Source organism: Carassius gibelio, chromosome B10 (genome assembly GCF_023724105.1).
Source record: "Carassius gibelio isolate Cgi1373 ecotype wild population from Czech Republic chromosome B10, carGib1.2-hapl.c, whole genome shotgun sequence".
NCBI lineage: Eukaryota > Metazoa > Chordata > Actinopteri > Cypriniformes > Cyprinidae > Carassius > Carassius gibelio.
In genome coordinates this window covers 5554720-5578127 of record NC_068405.1, presented here as the reverse complement: position 1 = coordinate 5578127, position 23408 = coordinate 5554720, and the positions used below count along the sequence as shown (strand labels likewise).

Genomic DNA, 23408 nt, shown 5'->3' with positions numbered 1-23408 from the left:
AACACTTTTATCCAAAGCGATTTACAAATGAGGATTTTTTTTACATCACTTATTACTTCACTTGATCATCAGTTGATGCTGTGCAGTGAATGGGTGCCGTCAGAATGAGAGTCCAAACAGCTGATAAAACATCACAATAATCCACAAGTAATCCACAGCACTCCAGTCCATCAGTTAATGTCTTGTTAAGATAATAGATGCGTGTCTGTAAGATGTTTTAACATCCAGCTTAAACACGGTACAAGTCCTGTACACTAAAGGTATACAAAATATACATTTTGAAAAGTTACTGCCTCTGTGACAGCTTTTATAAAAATAAATCTGAGCGTGTATCCATAACAAGCTTTCTCCAGTGAAATTACAATAAAAAGGCATTCAAGTTTTGTGAAATGAATAGGTTGTAAAAAGGTGTGGAATTATGCCAAATATCATAACGTTCATTCAGAAAGAGAGTGATTAAAATATTTGGTTATGGCTGAATGGTCAACTATGTGGTACTTTCACGCTTTAAATGTGCAAAATAATAATAATAATAATCCCTTTATACCCTTTTGTCCTGCTTGAAGCTTCACTTCTGAAAAAGTGCATAGCCTACGTTCTTTTCTTTTTTCATTAAAAAGAAACAGCATGAGGGTGAGAAGATATTTATTATCATTATTATTTTAGGTGATCTATCTGTTTAAGAAAAGTGTCCTCGTGACTACTTGAAATCCTGTTTGACTGGTTTACACAAACCAGCAGGTATTGCATCACATGGGGATTTATTTTTCTTTTTAGGACTTTTTATATTGTTTGAAATCACCACATTTCCTTTTCTTGGAATCTGTATCAAATAGAATTCACTTCATATAAATCAAGCCTATACTGTAGCCTGTGTCCTTACTGTTTAAAAAGTAAAGTGAATGTGTTTGTGTCTGGGTGAAACATGACTAACCACTGACAAAGTATTTCGGTGTAACTTCCCCATAGCAGAATGACGCGATGGGCTTGACCCAAGGAGTTTGAGCTTCTGTGAAGTATCGACTCGGATCAAAGAAGGTTTTGTTTGATTTTAGTATCTGTATGGCGGTAATGATGTCCTGTCGTAAATACATCGCGCCTCTAGTGTTCTGTGCCCAGGTGGCCAGCTCGTTTTTTGACACTGCTCTCCAAATGGTGGTTAAAGAACGATGCGCAAACCCCGACAGAGACGCCGAGCAGAAAGCCATCACAAACTTCAACATGACCTTCAACATGGTGCTCAAATTCATGCCAATTGTGCCAGCGATCCTTCTGGCAAAGGTTGGAGACAGAGGTTACAGGAAGGTGCCAATAGTGGTTCCTCTGGTTGGATATTTCCTGTCCAGAGGTCTGCTCTTGCTGGATATCGTGCTGAACTGGCCTCTCCAGGTGCTGTACGCGGTGCCGGTGATCCACGGACTGTGCGGGGGCTTCGCGTCTTACTGGGCGGGAGTGATGGCGCTGGTGTCGGTGTGCTCCGGTGAGGACGAGCGCTCCGTGCGCATCATGAGGACCGAGCTGGTGTACGGAATCGCCGGGTTCATTGGTAGTTTGGCTTCTGGTCACTTATTTAACCTCTATACCGTAGATATCAAACAAGGAGCAATTTTATCTAGTTTCAGCGTGCTACTCTATTTTCTGTGCCTGCTCCATGCCGCATTTTTCCTGAAAGTCGATCTTTTCTCCGAGCTTGGAGAGAGGCAGGAGCGAGAGGAAAGTGTTGGGATCATAAACCACGAAGCCCGGGATAAAATTAACATCGCTTTGCTCTTCGTCAGTGGGATATTGTATGATATAGCAGTGGCTGGAGGAATGGAGATGTTGGGAGCGTATGTGCTCAAAGACCCCCTCAGCTGGGGCGCAACCGAGGTGGGCTACGGAAACGCGGCGGGATCTCTTCTCTTCATCACCAGTTTTGTAGGTGTGAAGATGTTCACAAGATGCTCTGTTAGAGATGAGAGCATGGTCATGATCGGGATGGTGTCTTTCGCAACTGGGATTTATTTCATGGCTTTTGTGACCACAACTCCGATGTACTTTTTGGGTAAGTTAGGCTATAACCAAAAATCCATAACCTATCTTCTTTTTTCTTTTTCTTTTTTTTTTTTTTTACTTAATGCTTGAACTTAAGGTTTTTTCATATATCCTTAAATGTACCTTAAATGTATTAAATATGACCATTAGCCTATGTGGCTAATTATTAACCAGACCCTGTTGACTTCCATCAATGAAAGCAATCAATAATGGTCGGGTAATGTACAATATCTGTTAACGATGCAGATGTTATGGTGCAAATATATATAAGTATATTAGCATTATTATTAGCATTACCTCGTGTTTTTTTTTTTTAAATGCTGTTTTGGGAAGTGTAAAAGCCCTTTCACACAAAAAGTGAAATGAATAAGCCTCAGGCTGAAGGAATGTAAATTCACATTAGTACAGTGGAGAGCAAACAAACAGCTGTTCTGCAATTCTGGATTACAATGAAGAATCGGACACAGGAGAACAGAGAAGGTGTAACACTTTTCAGTAATAAAAAAGAAAAAGAAACACAAATGTAATGTTATGTTTAAGTAATTCTTGCTTATTAATATGGTTGAAATGGATCAGTGGAGAGCTGTCAGTTAATAAATGCGACAGCAAAGTAACTGAAGTTACTTAGGTGAAAAAGTAACTCAGATATTTTATTTGTAAATTAAATAGTAATGTTACTTTACTTCACTAGTTAAAAGGTAATCTGATTATGTAACTTGCGTTACTTGTAATGCATTATCCACAACACTGTTTCTTACTATAGTAACTTAAATGAGTATTTAAACTGGAATATAAACCAGTGCATGGTTCCTCAAAGGAAGAATTTACAAGTCACTTTACTGATTTATAGTTGATTCATCTGAGGTTTTGTTCTTGTCTCCTTTAGCTCGTTCTGTCACTCTGTTTGCTCTGATTCCAATGCCCACCATTCGCTCGCTGCTGTCCAAACAGGTCAAGGGAACCTCGTATGGTAGGTGTCAGTTCTTTATTCTTTCCGTGCCCTAAACGAGATGTGCGTCTGTATATGGTGCTGCCAAAGACATTTTATGGAACACTAAAATTTCCTCAAAAGTAAACTTAGACTTCAGTTGACTTTTACACAATTTGCATGTTAGCTCATGCAGCTGTGCTGGAAAGCCTATCAGTATCTGGTGTATATACTCAGAAGTGTGAGCAAAACAAATCAAACAAAAAAAAAGAGAAATGAAACTCTGTGTCAGAGTATTCACAGGTGGGGGCCACATGAATATTAATGCTTTTGTTTGTTATCAAGAAGTAGCTTTATTGGCAAGTGTTAAATTACACTTCTGACCTGTGGTGCATTTCCCAAAAGTAACTATGTTAAAAAATTACATAATTACCAACAGAGTTCAACAGAACCCTAGTTAGCACTTAACAATTATTTTGGGAAATACGCTCCTGGTTGTTTTCTGGTAGTCATTGATTTGTTTTCGGTGTTTAATTACCCATGTAGGTCCTGTAATGTAGGTTAGAAAAGGTGCAGCATTCACTTTTATAAAGTAGTTTTGATCTCTTCGAGAGTGTTGCCCCTTTTCTGATTGACATGGCTTTTGATTTTTGGTTGCACCTCCTCTTTCATTGGTAGAGCCCCTCTTTTCAGTAATCTTTGTAACTACTGTTGTTAATCCTAGCTGTACAGTCAATGGTTGATGGGCTGGCTGAGGAGTTAGGATATGGTTTATCAAAAGGCAAGGGTCCAAGTACCAAACCCTGAGGCACTCCAGTGGATAGCAGATGCTACTTAAATACTCCCTCTCTAGAAGATACATTGTTGATTCTGCCCATGTGGTAGGACTCAGGCCTGTTAAGTGTTGTTCAAATAAAATCCTGTTCAGGGAGAGTGGACAGGTGAATTTTTAACCCTTGCTACAATTCAAGGCTGTGCAAGTATATCCAAGTATGTGCTAGGCTGTTCTAGACAAACTTTTTTGATCCACTTCAAATGTTGACTACTGTATGTGTGTGTGTGTGTGTGTGTGATTGTATATATGTATATATATATATATATATATATATATATATATATATATATATATATATATATATATACACATATACATATATCAGTATGAGTGTGTATCCCATCAGCCGACTACTGGAGTGCCTCAGGGTTCAGTGCTTGGCTCACATCTCTTCTTGGCCACTTGAACCAAACATTCACCTCTGACACTGTTGGCACTGACATTGTGTAACTCATATATAGTAGAGCTGAAATAATTGTGCATAATTGTGGTAGTGATAGGATGCCAAGCTGAACAAACAGTCTTTTGTTAAGAACTCATTAGTTTGATGAAGAACACCTTTTGTAATTTTCATGATTAGCTACCTTTCCTCCCATAGGCATTACCTTTGTCATGCTCCAGTTGTCCTTCAAACTTGCAAGCTTGGTCACCACACCCATCTACACAGTTATCTATCAGACCACACTTGACACATTCCCAGGGTTTGTCTTCACACTGTCCAGCATTTTCACCGTTCTTTCTATGATACCCATTAGGTAAGATGAGATTTCTGACACATTCGATAATATTCCATTCACCATTAAATTCTGAGAAAAGTTGGTCTTACATTTTTTGTTTGTTTATGTCTAGCATTGTAGGATGCCGCTCTGCAAGACATGGATATGAGAGAATTCAAGGGAACTGACAGCATCAGCCACACCAAAGGAGACACAAAGTGTCACAAATGGACTCGTTACTGAAATATGTTTCCTTGATAAAGGATTTAAAGGTTAACACTGGAGTTACAATTTAAGATATTATATCTTTCAGCTGACTAGAAGTCAGCTTGAATGAATAATATTATTAGATAGTGTTAACTACTGGAATAGATAATATTCATGATGCACTGTGGTTAAACTTAGCATTATTGGTAATGCAGTCTGTGTAGCATCATATTTGACAAGGTTTTTACACGTCTTTGTAAAAAATGCTGACAATCTTTAGATTTTAGATATTTTGATAGCAGCTTACAATTGGTACCATTAATTGACTACAATACTAAATATGAACTAAAAATAGAGAAAACGTTGAAAGTACAGTATAATAATCTTAATGTTAATTTCAACATTAGTACGATCAAAAGTTGTATCTGTTAATATTATTTAATGGACCTGAACTGACAAAGATCAGTTTTATTTTTATTAACCAGCAGACACAAAAACTTTAATATATGTATTGTTCATTTTAGTTAACGAATTAACTAATGTTAACTAATGGAATCTTCTCATAAAAATGTTAGCAATATTTCTTTATGCACTGTCTATTTGAAATGGATGACATCTTTTATCAATTTTTTATTGTACAGATTTAGCAATAAATCAAGTTATTTGTACATCTGGTGTATTCATATTAAACATACTTTTTTTTTTTGCACAATGTGTACAGGAAATACAATTATTATACAACTAATCATCTATCTATAATGCAGGCTGGAAGTCTATATAGTTTTTAGTATTTCTTGTGCAAAGGCACAAAAATACATTATAGAGAAAATAGATATTAGTTTATTCTAATTCATTTATGGCAATGGTCCAGTATTAAAATCAGGTAAAGAGTAACAGCATCAAACAACACTGTGCACATTATTCTTCCTTTTAAAGCACAGACTTTATATCCTATCAATTTAATGATAAACAATTTATGCTGAAGAGAAGCCAAATGAGCTTTAAAAAACATGACATGTATAAAACATACAAAGGGAATAAACATTTAATAAACTGCAAGTGATTCTCCTCACATGCTTAAGTTTAATTTGTCCATTTATACTTCACACCTGCTGGACTGATCTGTAAGTAAACTTGACACACTCATGCTACAGTTGTTTAATATTTGACAAAAAAAATTGTTTTACCATTAAGTACATAAAATAACACATTAATGGACCACAATTACCGCAGATTCTGCAGGCAGTCATTCGAAAGTCATATATTCTCTTTACATTTAACCTGTTGTTGTAAAAAAGAAAAAAGTGTATTTTATATCAGAATGTACAACATGCTTTAAAGCAACAAAAGTCATATAGCTGCCTTTGTAACAAAATAAAATATATTCAAATCAAATCATCTTAGAAATGAATAAGAGAAAAAAGTATAAGGATTTGATGAGTTAAACTTCGGGCCATGTATCTTCTCTAGACCCCATAAAAAAGGGCAAAGATAGACAGAAAAGAGCCTATGCTTCCAGACAGAAAATGTATTCTGGTGCCTCTGTTTTCTTAAAGAAAAGGCAATGAGATTTGCTCAAACACTGGAGGGCCAGATCTGATTTAACATACTGTATGACTGGTCTTTGCTACACTGATGGAGAACTCACTTAAAATGTCAAAATGATGCACACTGGGATCTCTAAATGACAGAACTGTGAGAGATGATCTGTTCATGAAGTCTGCTTTATATACTACCTCATATATGTTTCTTTTTTTTTTTTTATGTTTCATTCCATGGTGAATCTTACAAAATGTCTGGTCATTTAATATAAAGTGGAAAAAAAGTACAGAAAATGAAGCCTATGTTCAAAATAAAGCAAACTTTTTTCCCTGCAACTTATAACCCAAAACACAATTTTAAATAAAAATTATACATGCATAAAAAATAAATATATATGCTTTACATATCATACTAATTGGAACCAAAGTTATAATAATAAATAATAATAGTGATTAGAAAAGATAATCCAAAAATAAAAGTTCTGTTTATTTACATTGCTGGGTGAAATATCCCTTTAATAGACATGAAATAGGCTTCATTTTCTTAATGAAAAATATCATTTTGATTAGGAGCTGAAACAAAGGCCAGGCATTTCTACAGTTTTTGTGAGAAACACACAAAAACACGTTCAGAAACACGTTGCGTCAGGAATGTTGAATAGAAAGGTTTGGGTTGGTTTGGCAGCTATGATTCTACAATGTTTGAGCGGATTATTCATGTTCAAAAGTTTGGGGTCTGAAAATAGCAGCGTTACGGTTTTCAAAATTGATAATAATCGGAAAGTGTTTCTCAAGCAGCAAATCCTCATCTTAGACTGATTTCTGAAGATCATGTGACTCTGAAGACTGGAGCAATGATGCTGAAAATACAGCGTTTATAAATTACATTGTAACATGTATTCACACAGAAAACTGTTACCGGTATTTTAATTTGTAATATGTCACTATTTTTACTGTATTTCGATCTAATAAATGCAGCCTCGGTGAGCATAAAGAGACTTCTTTAAAAAATAAAAAAAACTTTCACTATCCTGCACTGCATAACCACATTAAACATGAGCAACTTAATAGATGTTCTTTGAATTTCAGAATGGATGTATATTATTGGAGATTAGCTGTTCTCCATTATTATCCCAGAGTTTGACAGGAAACGCCTCACATTACATTCACCTCACTTGACTAGTTGACCCAACCACAGTTCCTGCCCCATTAGCACAAGTACAAATCATTATGACACATCTTTAGTCATAAATATTTAATGAGGTCATGTATGGCTGGGTAAACATCCTTCATTTCAACGCAACATAACGAGGGAACGGCCGATCCAGGCAAGGCTTTTTGTACTCCAGGGAATCTTCTGGGGAAAAAAAACAAATCGAGATATCAAACTCTTTGGCAAGAGGAAAAACCGGACTCTTCATGACTCCACACGAACCAAAGAACAAAACACTGACGTCTCGGCTCCCTTGGACGGATCAGCATCAAAACACAAGCATTTACAAAAGAATAACTGGCAAACATCTCACTAAAAACGTCCTCCCCCTCTCTCTTCCTCACGAGCGTTCACAGTTTCTTCTGCAGTTCCAGTCCTGCAGATTCTCCTTCCCCCAAAAAAAGAAAGAACGAGAGAGAGAGAGGCAGTTGGATGGGCTTTAACAAATAAAGACACTTTACAAATGGATTCTCGGAGCTCGTTCGTTCCAGTAGCGTCCCGTCCCGTGAAAGCTCTGGTCCGAGTTCAGCCTGGATCCCGAGCCCTGGACCTCGCCGGTGGCCAGGAGAACGGCTGAAACACACGCTCAGCTCGTTTCGCCTTCTGCTTCCTGTTTGTCTTGTAACAGTGGAATGAGGGACTCCCATGCTGCAAGGCACTGTGGGACAGAAGCAACAGCAGGAAGTCAAGGAAGGTCAAAGCCAGCTTCTTCCACTTTTGCAGGGTCAGATTTCCCTGAGTGACATCTAGATTATGCACATTGTGATTTTGCTTTGAGACTATTTTCTTTACAAACAAATCAAAATACATCACTCCACATCACTCAAACTGCCAGCTGTCAGCCGCGCCACAAGGATGCGCTGTTTTCTTTCAAATCAAAGCACAAAAGGTATTCTCGTCACTTTATAACGTTACGATTGAAGCACTGATTGGCAGATGGACTACTCTGACGATGTCTTTCATATTTTTCTGGACTTTGACCGTGTAAGTTACTTGGCAGTCTATGGGACAGTCACAAGCCTCCCGGTTTTCATCCAAAATATCTTAAATTGTGTTTCAAAGATGAACAAAGCTTTTACGGGTTTGGAACGACATGGGAGTAAGTGATTAATGACTAAATGTTAATTCTGGGTGGAGTATCCCTTTAAATGTATCCTCAGATAAACTAACGGCAGAACATTGCCATTGAGACTTACCCATGATGAGTCCACAGCTGAATACAGGTGCTTCACTCGTTGGATGCGTCATTATAACGTTTGAATAGACCATACTATGCCGTTTGACAAACTATATTTTGTACAGATTTTATTTTGTATTGGCAAGTATTAATTATTTTGCCCAGGGAAAAACATTGGATTATGAAACAGATATGCAACTTATTGTCTCAATGCAGTTAATTAATAAACTATCTGTATCGGCCCTTTTCATGCTATTTCCAATATGCCGATGGCTTCAAAACTTTAAAAAATTGGCCAATAATTATCAACTGCCAATCCATCAGTATTAAGTTGCCAATGTTACTTTTAGCATTATTTACATACCATTATATTTATTATTTTGAATTGGCTTTTATTTTTATATTTTCAGATTCCATAAATTTAATTTGAGTACTTTTATGCATGCTCTAAAATTAAGCTTTAAAATTCTATTTCACCTGCTTAGCCTTGATTTCAGTTAACTTAGTAATTTTAGTCATTATAAACAGTAAACTTATTTTATTGTAATCAATTGCAAAGACAAAATTTCTAAGATTTGTATGTTTTTTTTTCATCTATTATTCATATTTTAATTCAGCTTTATTGTAATTAACAAAGACTTTTCTTTTCTTTTTTTTAATAGTTTTAGCTAATAACAACACTGATTGCCAAGATGCAAATAGTGAAATAAGTGAGCTTCTCTGACTCTTGCAGTACTAATGGTTCCTGGGCTCTTCCCGTTTGACAGTGGTGTCTGGAATTTAGCCACACTGTGTCAGTGTTTGACAAAACAGCAGGAATGAAATGTGTGTGAGTTTCAACAACAGCTGAGCATTTTCAGAGCAAGAATCACTCCAAGTACTCTATATACAATTTATATGATCACATCAACATTGAGTCAAACAGAACCCATTCATTTCCTAGAAAACATTTCAAGTTGTTGAACACAATTTTTCAGTTCACATTATTCTGAGGTAAAACGTTTGTCTTGATAGCCGGTCAAATTTTGTTCTTGCATAAAAATATAATAACATGCTCCGCCTCTAAAATGACAGATACAAGTTTCCACCTCCAACCACATTAGAAACTACGTTTTCCACTATTCCAGGAGGAGGAGAGTTTCTGACCTTCTCGTAGTACTGGATGTTTTTGTCGGCCATGCCCGTCAGCAGCTGTCTGAAGTCCTGTCGCTTGTTGTTCTCCCAGCGGTCCCAGTCGGCCTTCAGGTCGGCGTTGAAACACTCCACACGGTCCTGGCACTTCTCCACGTCGGTGGGCACCTGCAGGACAGAGATGTGTGGAGAACATCCACTCCAACCGGTTAACCAGTCTCCTCCAGCACATCTAACACACTTCAGTACTGGCCAATATGTAGAGGAGTCGGTTTCCTCATGGGAACAGATTGGTAGAAATGTAGCATTGCATCACTTTGTTTTGCAGTGAATGGGTGCCATCAGAATGAGAGTCCAAACAGCTGATAAAAACATCACAACATTCCACAGCACTCCAGTCCATCAGTTAATGTCTTGAGAAGCCAAAAGCTGCACGTTTTAATAAAAAAATCCAACATTAAGCCTTTGGTTTTTGGCTGAAATACATGAATCAGGAGAGAAATCTGCACAGATCAAGCACCGTTTACAAGAAAAACAGATCAAAACAGCTCTAATATGTGGCTGGATTTTGATGTGAGAGACAACAGAGATGGACTTTTTCACTGGAGGAAGTGTTTTGAATCACGGACTTATATTTTGATCATTAGTTTACAGTTAAAATGCTTTAATAATGGATCTGTTTCTTAAAAGCACACAGTGTTTGGCTTCACGAGACATTAACTGATGGACTGGAGTGCTGTGGATTATTGTGATGTTTCTATCAGCTGTTTGGACTCTCTTTCTGACGGCACCCATTCACTGCAGAGGTTCTATTGGTGAACAAGTGATATAATCATACATTTATCCAAAACTGATGAAGAAAGAAACTCATCTATATCTTGGATGGCCTGAGGATGAGAATAAATGTTCAGCAAATTTCAATTCCTCTAATAAACACAGCTCTAAAAGCCCTGCAAATCAGAGTTAGCGAACAAATGCAACTCACCGGGGTCTTTTTGTCCTCTCTGAACACGACTGCCTCCAGCTTGGTTTCATACTCGGCCTGAACTTGGTCTCTCTTCTTCAGCACATTCTGACAAACGACAAGAGGCAGATGTTACAGTTTCCATCCTCTGATTTCACTAACAAGTCTATGACTGGATAAAACTAATAGAACTGCTGTATTTTATGACGACCATGAAATGTGTTCAATGCGAGTCATGACACAAATATGAAAGCTATTAAAACACTTCCTGTTGCTTCCCAGAAATCCTGGATGTCTCTCTGTAATAAACCCACAGTGACTTGTGGGTGAAAGAAATATGATCATGTTGAACGGAAATGCTGAAAACATGAAGTCTGCGGGAAATTAAGACTTCAATAAATGACCCTGCTGAAGGGTGAGAGATACGACTGAAATCTCCGGCTTGTCACCCTGTTATTAATTGAACATCTCACATCTTGATATCACCACAAAACAAATTAATAACTCAAATAAACACATATTCATAATTAACAACAAATTAAAACTACTATGACCAACCTTAATCAATACCATGATTTTCTGTAAAGCTGTTTTGAAACGATGTTTGTGAAAAGTGCACTACAAATATATTTGACTTAACTTGACTTTAAAAGAAAAAACCAATGATCTAGTTGTTGAAATATGTTTGGGTTCTTTTAATTGTGTTATAATTTAAGCAGTTATGCAACTGTAGTCCTGGCAGTACTTTTAGAGAAGTTTTAAATACTTTTGCTGAATGTGTAGATGCGTCAAACTAAGACACAGAGGAAGTGATTTTATCTGTTGAGTTTGCATAAGAACATTTCCTCATAGCTGAATAATGCAACAATTATTTCTATCAGTAGTTCTGCCTTTGTTTTCCAGGATAAATATCTCACGAATTTTAAATACATACACCACTGTTCAAAAGCAGGGGGTCATCAAGGCTGCATTTATTTGATTAATACGACAGCAAAAACAGTAATATTGTGATAATATTTAAAAAAAAATTTTCCATGATAATTCAATGAAAAAAAATAAGTCTAATTTATTTCTGTGATCAAATGCTGATTTTCAGCATCATTCCTCCAGTCTTCAGTGTCACATGATCTTCAGAAATCACTCTAGTATGCTGACTTGCATAAAAACATTTCTGCTTATTATTCATGTTCAAAACAGCATTTTCTTTTTTTTTTTTGCATTGAAGAACAATCTTGAAATATGCGTAGCTTCCTTATTCAAAGTGTTTTCTTGCTTTAAGATAATCCTTAAAAAATAAGATTGTTTTTTTTAAGTTCAAAATTCACATCTAAAACGAGAAAAAGCTATTTGCCAGTGGGTTAATTTAAGAAAATGCAATTCAGAAACACAATTCAAAACGGAAATGGAAAAAGAATTAAGAAACATAGAGTGAAGATAAAACGGTGTTGAAAGACACCACGCTGCATCATGCAGAGCAATTACAGTGTTTCAGCATAAAACAGCTGCTTCTAATATAATATAAACATCAAAATGACATTATTATGAGACCTTTCTTGTATTATTTCTTGAAACTACTGAACACTCCAAATTGCACAAACAGTAAATGAACATTGGCTCAGTATTGGTAGAATAAGCAGTCAGAAAAAAACTACAAACCATTACATTCCCTCTGCAAACAGTCAGAAAGGAAGTGAAACGTTCGGCATACGAGCTGTTTCCCAATGACATCAATTCTTTCCCAGCAGACAGATGAGGGAAACTCTGCTGGTTGCTCCATATTAAAGGGTCAGTTCACCCAAAAATGAAAATGAGACTGCGTTTTACTTACCCCCGAGGCATCCTAAGTGTATATGACTTTCTTCTTCCAGACTAGAAGCTAGATTCAAGTGATTATTACGTTTTAAATATGGATATTTTTCTTACAAAAATGCATCAAGTCGCTACAGTAGGCCGTGTGAGACCTCTTTTGGACTGATGCAACACCCGATGACTGCAAAGATAGAGCTTGAAAGATCAAAGACTATTGTGAATATAACTCTGACTGGATTCGTCTGAAAGAAGAAAGACATATACACCTAGGATGCCTCGGGGGTGAGTAAAACGCAGTCTCATTTTAATTTTTGGGTGAACTGTCCCTTTAATGCGGAATCAAATTAAAATCAGATGAAAAGGGGAAGAAATGAGTAAAAAGCTCAGCTGAAAGCCGCTCACCTTCATGGACTCAATGTACAGGACGTATTCTCTGAGCACAGGGAGAAAGTCTTCACTCATGTCCTCCGTGAGCTCCTCCAGAGCACTGGAGCAGTTCGACACGCACCCCGACACCCCCTCCAGAGGATCATGGAGGTCCTCCTCAAAAGACGACCAGGAGGAGTAGACCGGCCCGTACTCTCTCAACTCCATCAGGAACTCTGACACACAGAAACAATGAAGAAGACCACTGTATTCTACTTTTTGGTAGCATTTATTTTTACAGCCAAATTCCACAAATTTTTTCTGATTATGGTATTTTTGTGATTTGTCAGGATTTGTGGTGAATAGAATGTTTAGAAAAGCGTTTATTTGAAACATGTTTTATATGAAATAGAAATGTCTTTACTGTCACTTAGGTTTAATGCACCCTTGCTGAATTAAAGTATTAATTTCTCTTAAAAATATTAAGATGTAGAAGTTTAGTCCATTGAGATCAGAATGCAAGTAAAAGCACTGGAGAGCTGTTTTATAGTAGAAATTGAAGCGTAATTATAACTGAATGTGACACTGACATGGTTTTTTTTAATGTTTTAGGGGCCATTCACACAGAACACGTATTTGCGTCTGAAAACCCCAAAATGTAGCACTTTAGGAAAAATTTTTTTTAATGTTCAGCACAGATTGTCTCCTCAGCCATGTCTGCTGTCAAATAAAACAGTTGCCATGCCAACTTACTACTGTAAACAAAAGCTCAAACGCTTGCCCCATCTCCGGGGTCTTCTGATTGGCCAAAGATTTTGGATCTGACATCGATGAGCAATGTTGCATTTAAAAATTACAATTATTTTAACTTATCACGGTGACTTAAAAACATGGCACTCGACGGTCATACATGTAAGCGTTTGCATAGAAAAATCATGAAAAACTAGTCGATTGGAATAGAAAAACATGTTCTGAGTGAACGGCCTTAAAAGCTGCTTGCTTTAAAGCAATCTACTGTATAAAGTGCTTTATAAATAAATGTGGCGTGACTTTGCTTGAGTGCGGAACTGCAGAGCTTCTGTATACATATACACATTGTTATGGTCAGATGCTTTCTTAACTGCTGTTTTCTCACAACTGGCATTTTTGCTGAGCGTTTATTTTGTTTTTTAGTGGAGAACGGACAGCACATGTTTATATATTCATTCTTAACACCACTCTCAGGAGCTCAGGCGTTTAAAAGCTTCTTTTAAACGCCAGGTGGGATGTTCTTTACCTGACTGCTCTTTGATGATTCTCTGTGCTATCCTGTCAATGGTGCCCAGTTTCGGTGTGAACAAGTCCAGATAGTCGCCCATGGCAGCAAACTCCGCCGGCCGTGCCCTCGGTTTATAACCACCCGTCACAAACTTCACAGATTCCCCCATTTTAGTCAGAAGAGCCAGGCCTTGACGCTTATTCAAGTCCTGAAAGTCAAGCACACAGCACATCAATTCTGTCTCACGGCCAAGAAATCCCTGCCAAACCCAATGAAATCCCACTGTGTTTCTGGAACAAGCTTTCCATGCTGGAACATATAGCCTGCTAGCAACATATTGCATATGCTCAATGTTGTCAGGCTACTCTCAAAAGGACATCTGGTTCTGGTCATAAACCGCTAGTAAGGATTTCCAGAATTGGCAAATGGCAATCCAACACATGACCGGTACAAAATGTGAGAAACTATACAAACATGAAGCATGAAATATTCATAATTCCTGTAAACTCATGAGTTGTGTTTCCAAATTTAATTTCCAAATTATTTTAATTTATAAAGTCAGTTTGGACTCTGGAAATATGTTCACAAAAGTATTTAGTAACCTTACATTTATTAATTTAGCAGATGCTTTTATCCAAAGCGACTTACAGTAAAGGAATACAATAAGTGATCCATCATAAAGCAGCAAATAAATGCGGGAAGTCAAGTTCTTTTGTTGTTGTTGTTTTTTAAGATGAAGTCAAATGGTGACGAAAAAGATTTGTTTTCAGGTGTCGCTTGAAAACTGTCAGTGATTCAACATTCCGGATGGGTTGGGAAGTTCATTCCACCAGCCAGGAACGGTGAACGAAAATGTTCTGGAAAGTGATTTTGAGCCTCTGTGATGGTACCATGAGGTGTCACTCAACCAGGAGCCAGTGCAGAGAGATGAAGAGAGGTGTGACATGAAGACCAGTCATGCCGCTACATTCTGAATCATTTGTAGAGGTTTGATTGTGCATGATGGAAGTCCAGCTACAAGAGCATTGCAGTAGTCCAGCCTAGAAATGACAACGGCCAGGACAAGAAGTTGTTGAGCATGCTCCGTTAGGAAGGGCCTGATCTTTCTGATGTTGTGCAGTGCAAACCTGCAAGATTGAGCAGTTTTTGCAATGTGGTCTTTGACAGTCAGCTGGTCATCAAAGATTACACCAAGATTTATGACCAAGCTTGATGGGGTTATTATTAATGAACCTTACTGGATGGAGAAATCATGCTGTAGAGTTGGGAGTGGCAGGGAAGACAAGAAGCTTGAGCTGTAGGTGATGATCTTTCTTCCATGCTGAGATGTCTGCCAGGCAGCCTGAGATCCTTGCAATGGTAGGAGAAGCCTGATGTAGTGTATATGGAGAAGAGGAGGGGTCCTAGAACAGATCCCTGAGGAGCTCCAGTGAGCAACTGATGTGATACCCAGTGATGAGAGGGCGGACAGGAGCATTTGATGATTCACAGTGTCAAAAGAGGCGGATAGATTCAGCAAAATAAGAAATTGATGATTTGGAATCAGCTTTTGCTATCCGCAAGGCTTAAGTGACAGAGTAGCGCTGTCTTAGTTGAATGTCCACTTCTGAAGCCTGACTGGTTAGCGTCAAGTTGGTGATTCTGTTAAAGAAATGCCGATACCTGGTTGAAAACCACTCATATTCAAGTGTTTTTGCTATGAATGGAAGGAGAGAGATGGGTCTGTAGCAATTTGTAAGTGAAGTGATTAATGTAAGTTGAGCAAGGGGTTACCCAAGCCTGCTTGAATGCAGCGGGGAAAGTGCCTATGAGGAGAGATATGTTGATGATGTGTTTGAGTGCTGTTATGAGTGTAGGGGAGATTGCTTGGAGAAGTTGTGAGGGGATTGGGTCTAGAGAGCATGTTATAGGATGGCTGGAGAAGAGACGTTTCGATACATCTGCCTTAGTGAGGGGAGGAGCAGAGGAGGAGGAGGAGAGGGGAGTTTTATCAGTAGATGTGGTTGGTTTGAATCCCTGTGTCTGGAGCTGAGAACTGACTGCTGATTGTTCTAGTTTTGTTTGTGAAGAATGTGGCAAAGTCATCTGCTTTTAAGGAGGTGGAGGGGGTGGTGGAGGATGACATAGGAGAGAATTGAAGAGAATATGCGTGTCAGAACTGGTGTTGACCTTGTTGTGGAGATATGAAGCCTTGGGAGTATGGACTTGCAAGCAAAGACTGATATATACTCAGGTCTGACAGGTCTTTTGATTTGCGGCATTTTTTCTCTGCTGCCCTGAGTTTGGACCGATGCTCATGAAGAACATCGGATAACCAGTGGTTAAAGAACAGAGGTTTTGTCTAAAGTTAACAGATAGAGTGGTTGGTGACTCACAGGTAACAAGATGTAGGTTAAATGTTGTGAAGAAGTGGTCAGAGGTGTTGGGGTAATCCAGCTCTGTCTATAATATGCATTTAGAAAACAGATAGTGTGAATGTTTAATTTCATGCGGACTTTAAAGCACTGACCTTTGCTGAGAGAAATGCATTGAAGTGCTCGTTAAAAGAAAGCACAGGATGGTCTGCTACACGTTTGAGGAACTTGTCTAGTGCCTTTCTCCTGGTCTCCACAAACTCCTCTGAGAAACGGTCCACAACGCCCTTCATGACAAACTTCTCAGGCAAAGGCTAAACGATTGCAGAAAGGAGACAACAACAAACAGAGCACATTGCATGGTCTGAAATAGCAGATTTTGCTTAATCTTGGATGAAATATCAATGATTGGAGCAAAAACGATATCCACATTATTAAATGCCTTGTTACATAACAACTAATTGTACTAATGTGCAGATGCATTAAAACTAGTGGTTCTGAGAGCAGTGCGGTGAAGGCTCTTCCTCTACCTACTGGAATAAGATGGGTGGGTTGGCTTTCCTCTAATTTGTTCCTCAGCCAGTCGAAGTCCTGGTAGCGTCGCCTTACCAAGTACTCAGGCAGGTCAAACTCTGTTCTGGAGGTCTGTAGGACACACAGAAACAAACACAGGTATAACTTACCTAACAATAACTTTTTTTTTATTCAGCAAGGATGCATTAAATTGGTGAAAAGTGACTATTTATAATGTTACAAAACATTTCAAATAAATGCTGTTCTTCTGAACTTTCTATTCATCAAAGAAATCTTAAAATGTGTCAACGTTTTCATAAAAATATGAAGAGGCACTACCATTTTTAATTTGATAACCATAAATGTATCTTGAGCAGCAAATCAGAGCATATTAGAATGATTTCTGAAGATTGTGACTCTGAAGACTGGAGCAATGATGCTAAAAATACAGCTTTGCATTGCAGAAATAAATGTTATTTTGAAATATATTCACATAGAAAACAGTTTAAATGAAAATAATATTTCACAATAGTACTGTTTTAGTGCATTTTAAACAAATGAATACAGCCTTAGTGAGCAGAAGAGACTTCTTTCAAAATCATTAAAAAGGTGGTAGTCACTAGTGACCACGAACTTCCTGTGGCTCACTTCCTGTGGCTCGGTGGTAGAGCACAGCGTTAGAAGCCAAAATGTTGTGGGTTTAATTCCCAGGGAAACACACATACTGATATAAAAATGTATAGCCTGGATTAAAAAGTCTGCCAAATGCATAAATGTAAAGGTTCTGAATGACAGTGTAAAATAATAAAGTGTATTACTACAGTAAAGGATGACAGGATCACACACACAGTTAAGAAATGACTCAGTGGTGGTCAGACATATTTTGTGTCTTATAAAAGGTTCCCACACTGTCAGACCGATGAACTCCAATTATTAAATTATTTAAAACAAAAACAAAACTTAAAAAAAGAAAACAAATATTTGAAATGTTGTATTGGCATTTTACTGAGAAATAAATTGAAATAAAAGTTGAAGATCTAACTTTTCTAAATCTGAAATAAAACTAAATGAATGATAATTAAAGTATAACATTAAAGGCTCATTCGAAATATGCATTAATGCTATGATATTATATAAATCAACCTGCAACAATTCTTTCAGCCATGATATATCACTGTATTATTTTGACTATGATCTCAACCTGGTTTCTTTCACAATCCACAAAAAACCCAGCAATGAGTTTCCCAAGGGCTGATGGGAAATAACTCTCAGATGAATTGCGTCCATGCTGTGATTGGCTGTTTTTAATTAGCACCTTTTAATGAGGATGTTACAGATCTCATGTGAGCAAACACCCGCCGCAAGAGCTAAACTACAGCACAGAGAAAAGCTGACCTCTTGAAAATAAACTAATCTAAATACCAAAAACTAATGAGGCATTTCAGCAGCCACAGAGCAGTTAAACTGGATCAAACTGAGGGTTAGGGATTTACCACGAAGACACAATCACCCTATGAAATCTGTCTAAAGAGGCTCATTATCCTTCAGATATCTGTCTGTTTAAATAACAACTTTATATGATTGCACAAATAATAACAGCATCTCATTGTCAGTGATGTCTGTGAGCTTTGCCCTCTGACCTTTGTGCAGACTCTGTAGGTGATGTATGTCTCCATAGTAGACACGTGTTTCTTGGGGTCGTCTACGGTCACAAACAGATCTCGTGTTTCTCCGTCCAGATCGTCATCGAGCTGTAGTCGGTTCAGCAGAGACGAAGAGGAGGCGGGGCTTGATGTGTCTACTGGAGTCCCATTGGGCAGGATCAGGTCCTGGGGGCGGGAGTAACAAAAAGTCATAAAAAAGACATTTACAGTCAGAATGTCACAGAATTTGTCAAATTTTAGATGGATAAATCAAAAGTAGGTCAATGCACTTAAATCAAAATGTGATATGGACTATAAATCTAAGAATGTTAAGCCATAAATATGAAAAATATGAATCCTGCATGTTCTGTGTGTCTGTGTGTGAATTAATGGCACGGACGAGCGGTTTTGTGTACTACACACATACTGAAGCGTGTGACGCTCGCTGTGTTTTCAGCCTCAACACACGAGTACATAAACACATCAACATGAACATCAACATCTTCTCCAGTATTTCACAGTTAAACTATCTCATGTCATATACTAAAAGGAACCTAAAGGTCTTCACAGCAACTCGTCAAAATAAAAGTTCAGTTTAACTTGAAGAAACCGTGACAGAAATAATACTTAATGTAATGATAGTAGTACTAAATAAAATTATTATTAAAGCATTATTTGTACAGGAATATTTACCAAAAAAAAAGTATTGACCAAACTTTATTTAGCAGAAGAATGTAAATACACAACAGTATTTCAGGGAAAAAATAAATCCATTATTTAGAGATGCTTTTAGTTATTAATATTTCCTGAAATTATTAAAATGGAATCCAACAGAAAAATTTACAGAAAATTTTATTTTGTCAACAACAACAACAACAACAAAAAGTAGAAAAAAAAAAAAACATTTCATTCTCTGTTAGAAATCTTATAATGGGCCAATAATCTAAACACAAACCTCAAAAACAACACAGAAATGGGTCACTGAGCACAAAACCAAGCTTCTGCTATAGCCACTCCAGTCCTCTGACCTGACCCCTACAGAACATGAGAGGAGTGAACTGAAGAAGCACCAACATGGAGCTGGGAATCTAAAGGGTCTGGAGTAATTCTGGATGAAGGAGCGGTCTCTGATCTCTTGTGAGGTGTTTTCTAACCTCATCAGGCATTATAGGAGAAAATGTAGACCTGTTAAACTGGCAAATTGAGGTTTCAAAAAAGATTGAATAAAAGGGTGCCAATAATTGTGGCCAATGTGTATTAAAAAAAAACATTTATTTCATAATGATCTTTCCCCCCATTTTAAATTCTTATTATCCAATGAAAGGATAAATTTTTGTGATTTCTTTTAATAAAAGATCAAAAGGATTAACAATGCAGACGAATTTTCACAGCCTTCTTTGATCATATTTACCAAGGGGGCTGATATTTTTGGCCACGACTGTGTAATATATATATATATATATATATATATATATATATATATTAAATTTAAATAAAATTAAATGTATGCATTTAGCAGACGGTTTTATCCAAAGCGACTTACAGTCCATTCAGGCTATCAATTTTTACATATCATATATATATTTTTTTTTTTTTTACACTATCTTACCATTACACATTTTTACATATATGTGCGTGTGGAAGACTTTCTATGCTTAAATGTTAATAAACTCTAAACTAATTTGAGTTTGTAGGAAACCTGCAGCAAAATGTAGGAATTACTAACATCCTCACATTCAGATCCAGCTTTTAGGAAACTGTGACAGCTTTTTCCTGATCACATGCCCACTTGTGAGAGCTAAAACATGTGCGCTGACCTTCTTTTTGCTGAACAGCAGAGTAAAGACATGAATGGACACGATAAAGAACCGGGCAACAACCCATCATCTTTATCACTACAGGGTTTGTTTCTGCTCTCAGTATCCTTCAGACACTTCACTGCATCCGAAAACAGTCCTTTATCTTAAACATGAACAAACATGGTTTCATTACCAAGCAGCGGTTCTCAAAACTCAAACACAGTTAGCTGTACAGACATTAGACATAAAACCAGAGGAAAACCATCAAATTCACTCATTCAAGACTAAACTTATGCATTGTTCTTCACCTCAATGTCCTCCAGAACCGAACAACTTTACGTATTCGCCAGAGTTCAGCAGTCACACACAGGCTAATTCATTCTTGACTCCAAGATACCAGTCATACGTTTCCAACCGATATAAATCACAGGAACCTCTCCCCGAAGGAAAGGGAGTAAAGAAAGCCCAAGCTTCTGGGTTTGCTCAAATACTTGCTCTGATGCATCTTAATAAATTTGCAAATTTCCAATAATATTGATAATAATACACTTACTGGCAAAAATGCCATCGGAATAAACAAGTACAGAAAAAGCCTTACATTCGCTAATAATGAAGTAGAGATAGAATTAAAACCATATAATATTATTATTATTAAAACAGCCATTTTAATATGAAGTGAACAACAAGCATTCGCAGCATTTACAATCAATTATCATATTCCATTAATAGAGAAAACACAGTGCAACGGCAACAATACATTTATGAGCAGCGACTCGAAAACAACCCTTCTGCGTCATCACGAGTAAACACAAGAAACTGTTCATTTAGCAGCTGTACCAAGCTCAACACAGCTCTATTGTCCAGACATGTCTGACCTCACACACTGCACAGCAGCCATCTGAGATTACTCTTTACACACTCTCACTACTATTCACTCACAGCAACCTGGCACCATGTGTTAAGAAGCACTCATATTAGAAAAAAAAATTCCTGTGTGATTTGTGCTACATTTAAGTCTAAATGTGTGCTTTATTTACCGTAATTCCTCTAAGTCTTAAAGGACTAGTTCACCTAGAAATGAAAATCAGACCTCAGATCATCCAAAATACAGATGAATTTGTTTCTTCATCAGAACAGATTTGGAGAAATTAAAGCATCACATCACTGCAAGAAATTAACTGATGGACTGGAGCGCTGTGGGTTATCATGCCGTCTTTATCAGCTGTTGTGACTCTCATTCTGACGGCACCCATTCACTTCCATTGGAGAGACAGAGATGCAGTGCTCCAAATCTGATGACAAACTCAGATGAGCTGAGGGTGAGGAAGATTTCAGCTATTTGCATTTTGGGGTGGACTATTACTTAAGTTTTATTTCCATTTTCTATTCACACATAAATAGTATAAATAAATATAGATATATAAAGGATAAATAAACATCAATATGTGCAACACTGATCAGTATTTATAACAATTCAAAACGGAGAGATCACATACGTATAAAACCATTTCACTTTAGCCAAACCTTTCAAATTTTTAGATTTAACACAAAATGCTTCCATGTCTCATTATTCTGAGCGCTGCCCAGCTGGAGAGCGCCTCTAGCCGCAGCCGGAGCTCACCTTGTCCGCGGCGCGGCCGGGGCTCAGCGCGCTCTCCTCGGCGGACAGAGGGTGGCACATGTCCTGGATGGACTTCTGTCCGGAGGAGGCCAGTGATCGGGGGGCTCCGGCACTCATCGCGCTGATCGGCTCTGATCGCGCAGGGGTTTTGATTTCACAACCGCACGATCCGACACTGCAAACATCTGTCAGAAGCGGAACTACGCATGTCAGCTGACTCTCAGAGGAGACGCGCACTTCCGGATAAACAGCGCCTCTTTTCAAAGTAAAAGTCGTTCCTCGGGTTTTTTTTTTTTAAGTCTTAAGATAAACTGAGTAATCAAATATTCATCCCTGATATCGGGTTTTCCCAGTTTCACTGGTTTGTATCCAAGGTCATATTCGTTGTTCTGTACATTGTTCCCTGAAATGAAAATAGAAACTGTGAATCTATAAACAAAGCCGTCGAAACGCCGCAGTCTGCTGCTCCAAACGATGTAATTGCAACGAAAACTACTAAATGTAATCAAACAGCGTTAAATATGAAGGTTGTGTAAAGTCATATGGAATTGTTGTTTTGCCTTTAATTTAGAAGAGCATGCATAACAAAATGTATCAAACAACGAACCTTCATTATAAAACTGACCCGAGATCAGTGAAAACCACACGGTTTACCGGATCAACACCATCTAGCAGCAAAACAACAGGATTTTGAAATGTTCGTTTTGTTATTATTGAATAAGAATTAGCATTGTAAATAAATACAGGTTAGTACACACACACATATATACATACAAACACACAAAAATAAAACCGCAAAAAAAGAGTAAACACAAGTAAAAAAAATAATAATAATAATAAAATAATAGTAAAATGTGAGACAAACTAATAAATAATGTTGTTTTTGTTTGCTAAGATCACGTGACCAGGGGCCGTTTCACTAAGGAGGTTCAACCAACTGTGAGTTTAAACTTAAACTCTGAGTTGACTTACCCTGAGATGGGAAACTCTGAGTTTTCTGTTACAGAACAGCTGAAATTAGTTAGTTTAATCGAATCTAAATTGACTGACTCTGAGTTAAGCGCGTGCACCACAACTATAACAGCTCCCGCCAAAAAGCCATCTACATACTTCAGACTTGATACAAATGTAATTCTTATCAGTGTTATAATATCACAGGTTAAAACTGGCAGAACTTATAATAGCTAATCATTTTATGTTATCTCATGAGCAAAAAATATATATATAAAATAATAATAATAATAATATTAAAAGTGCATTTTTCTTTTTCTACAAATGATCTGCCAATAGAGTAAGAAA

General features: G+C 37.4%; 2 protein-coding genes across 2 annotated transcripts; one reads left to right on the top strand and one right to left on the bottom strand.

Moving 5' to 3' along the window:
- The first annotated feature begins 937 nt into the window (after nucleotides 1-937).
- On the top strand, nucleotides 938-5408 carry LOC127966799 (thymic stromal cotransporter homolog). The gene is made up of 4 exons (XM_052568074.1): nucleotides 938-2044; nucleotides 2921-3004; nucleotides 4396-4552; nucleotides 4647-5408. Exons 1-4 carry the CDS (start codon nucleotides 1063-1065, stop codon nucleotides 4699-4701), a joined length of 1278 nt encoding a protein of 425 aa, XP_052424034.1. The 5' UTR covers nucleotides 938-1062; the 3' UTR covers nucleotides 4702-5408.
- A 2093-nt stretch (nucleotides 5409-7501) lies between these two features.
- Nucleotides 7502-22331, bottom strand: LOC127966798 (sorting nexin-30). The gene is made up of 9 exons (XM_052568073.1): nucleotides 22110-22331; nucleotides 18687-18875; nucleotides 17068-17178; nucleotides 16689-16847; nucleotides 14198-14387; nucleotides 12958-13157; nucleotides 10768-10854; nucleotides 9798-9950; nucleotides 7502-8132 (listed from the first exon to the last, which is right to left on the bottom strand). Exons 1-9 carry the CDS (start codon nucleotides 22224-22226, stop codon nucleotides 8061-8063), a joined length of 1278 nt encoding a protein of 425 aa, XP_052424033.1. The 5' UTR covers nucleotides 22227-22331; the 3' UTR covers nucleotides 7502-8060.
- Between the last annotated feature and the right edge of the window lie 1077 nt (nucleotides 22332-23408).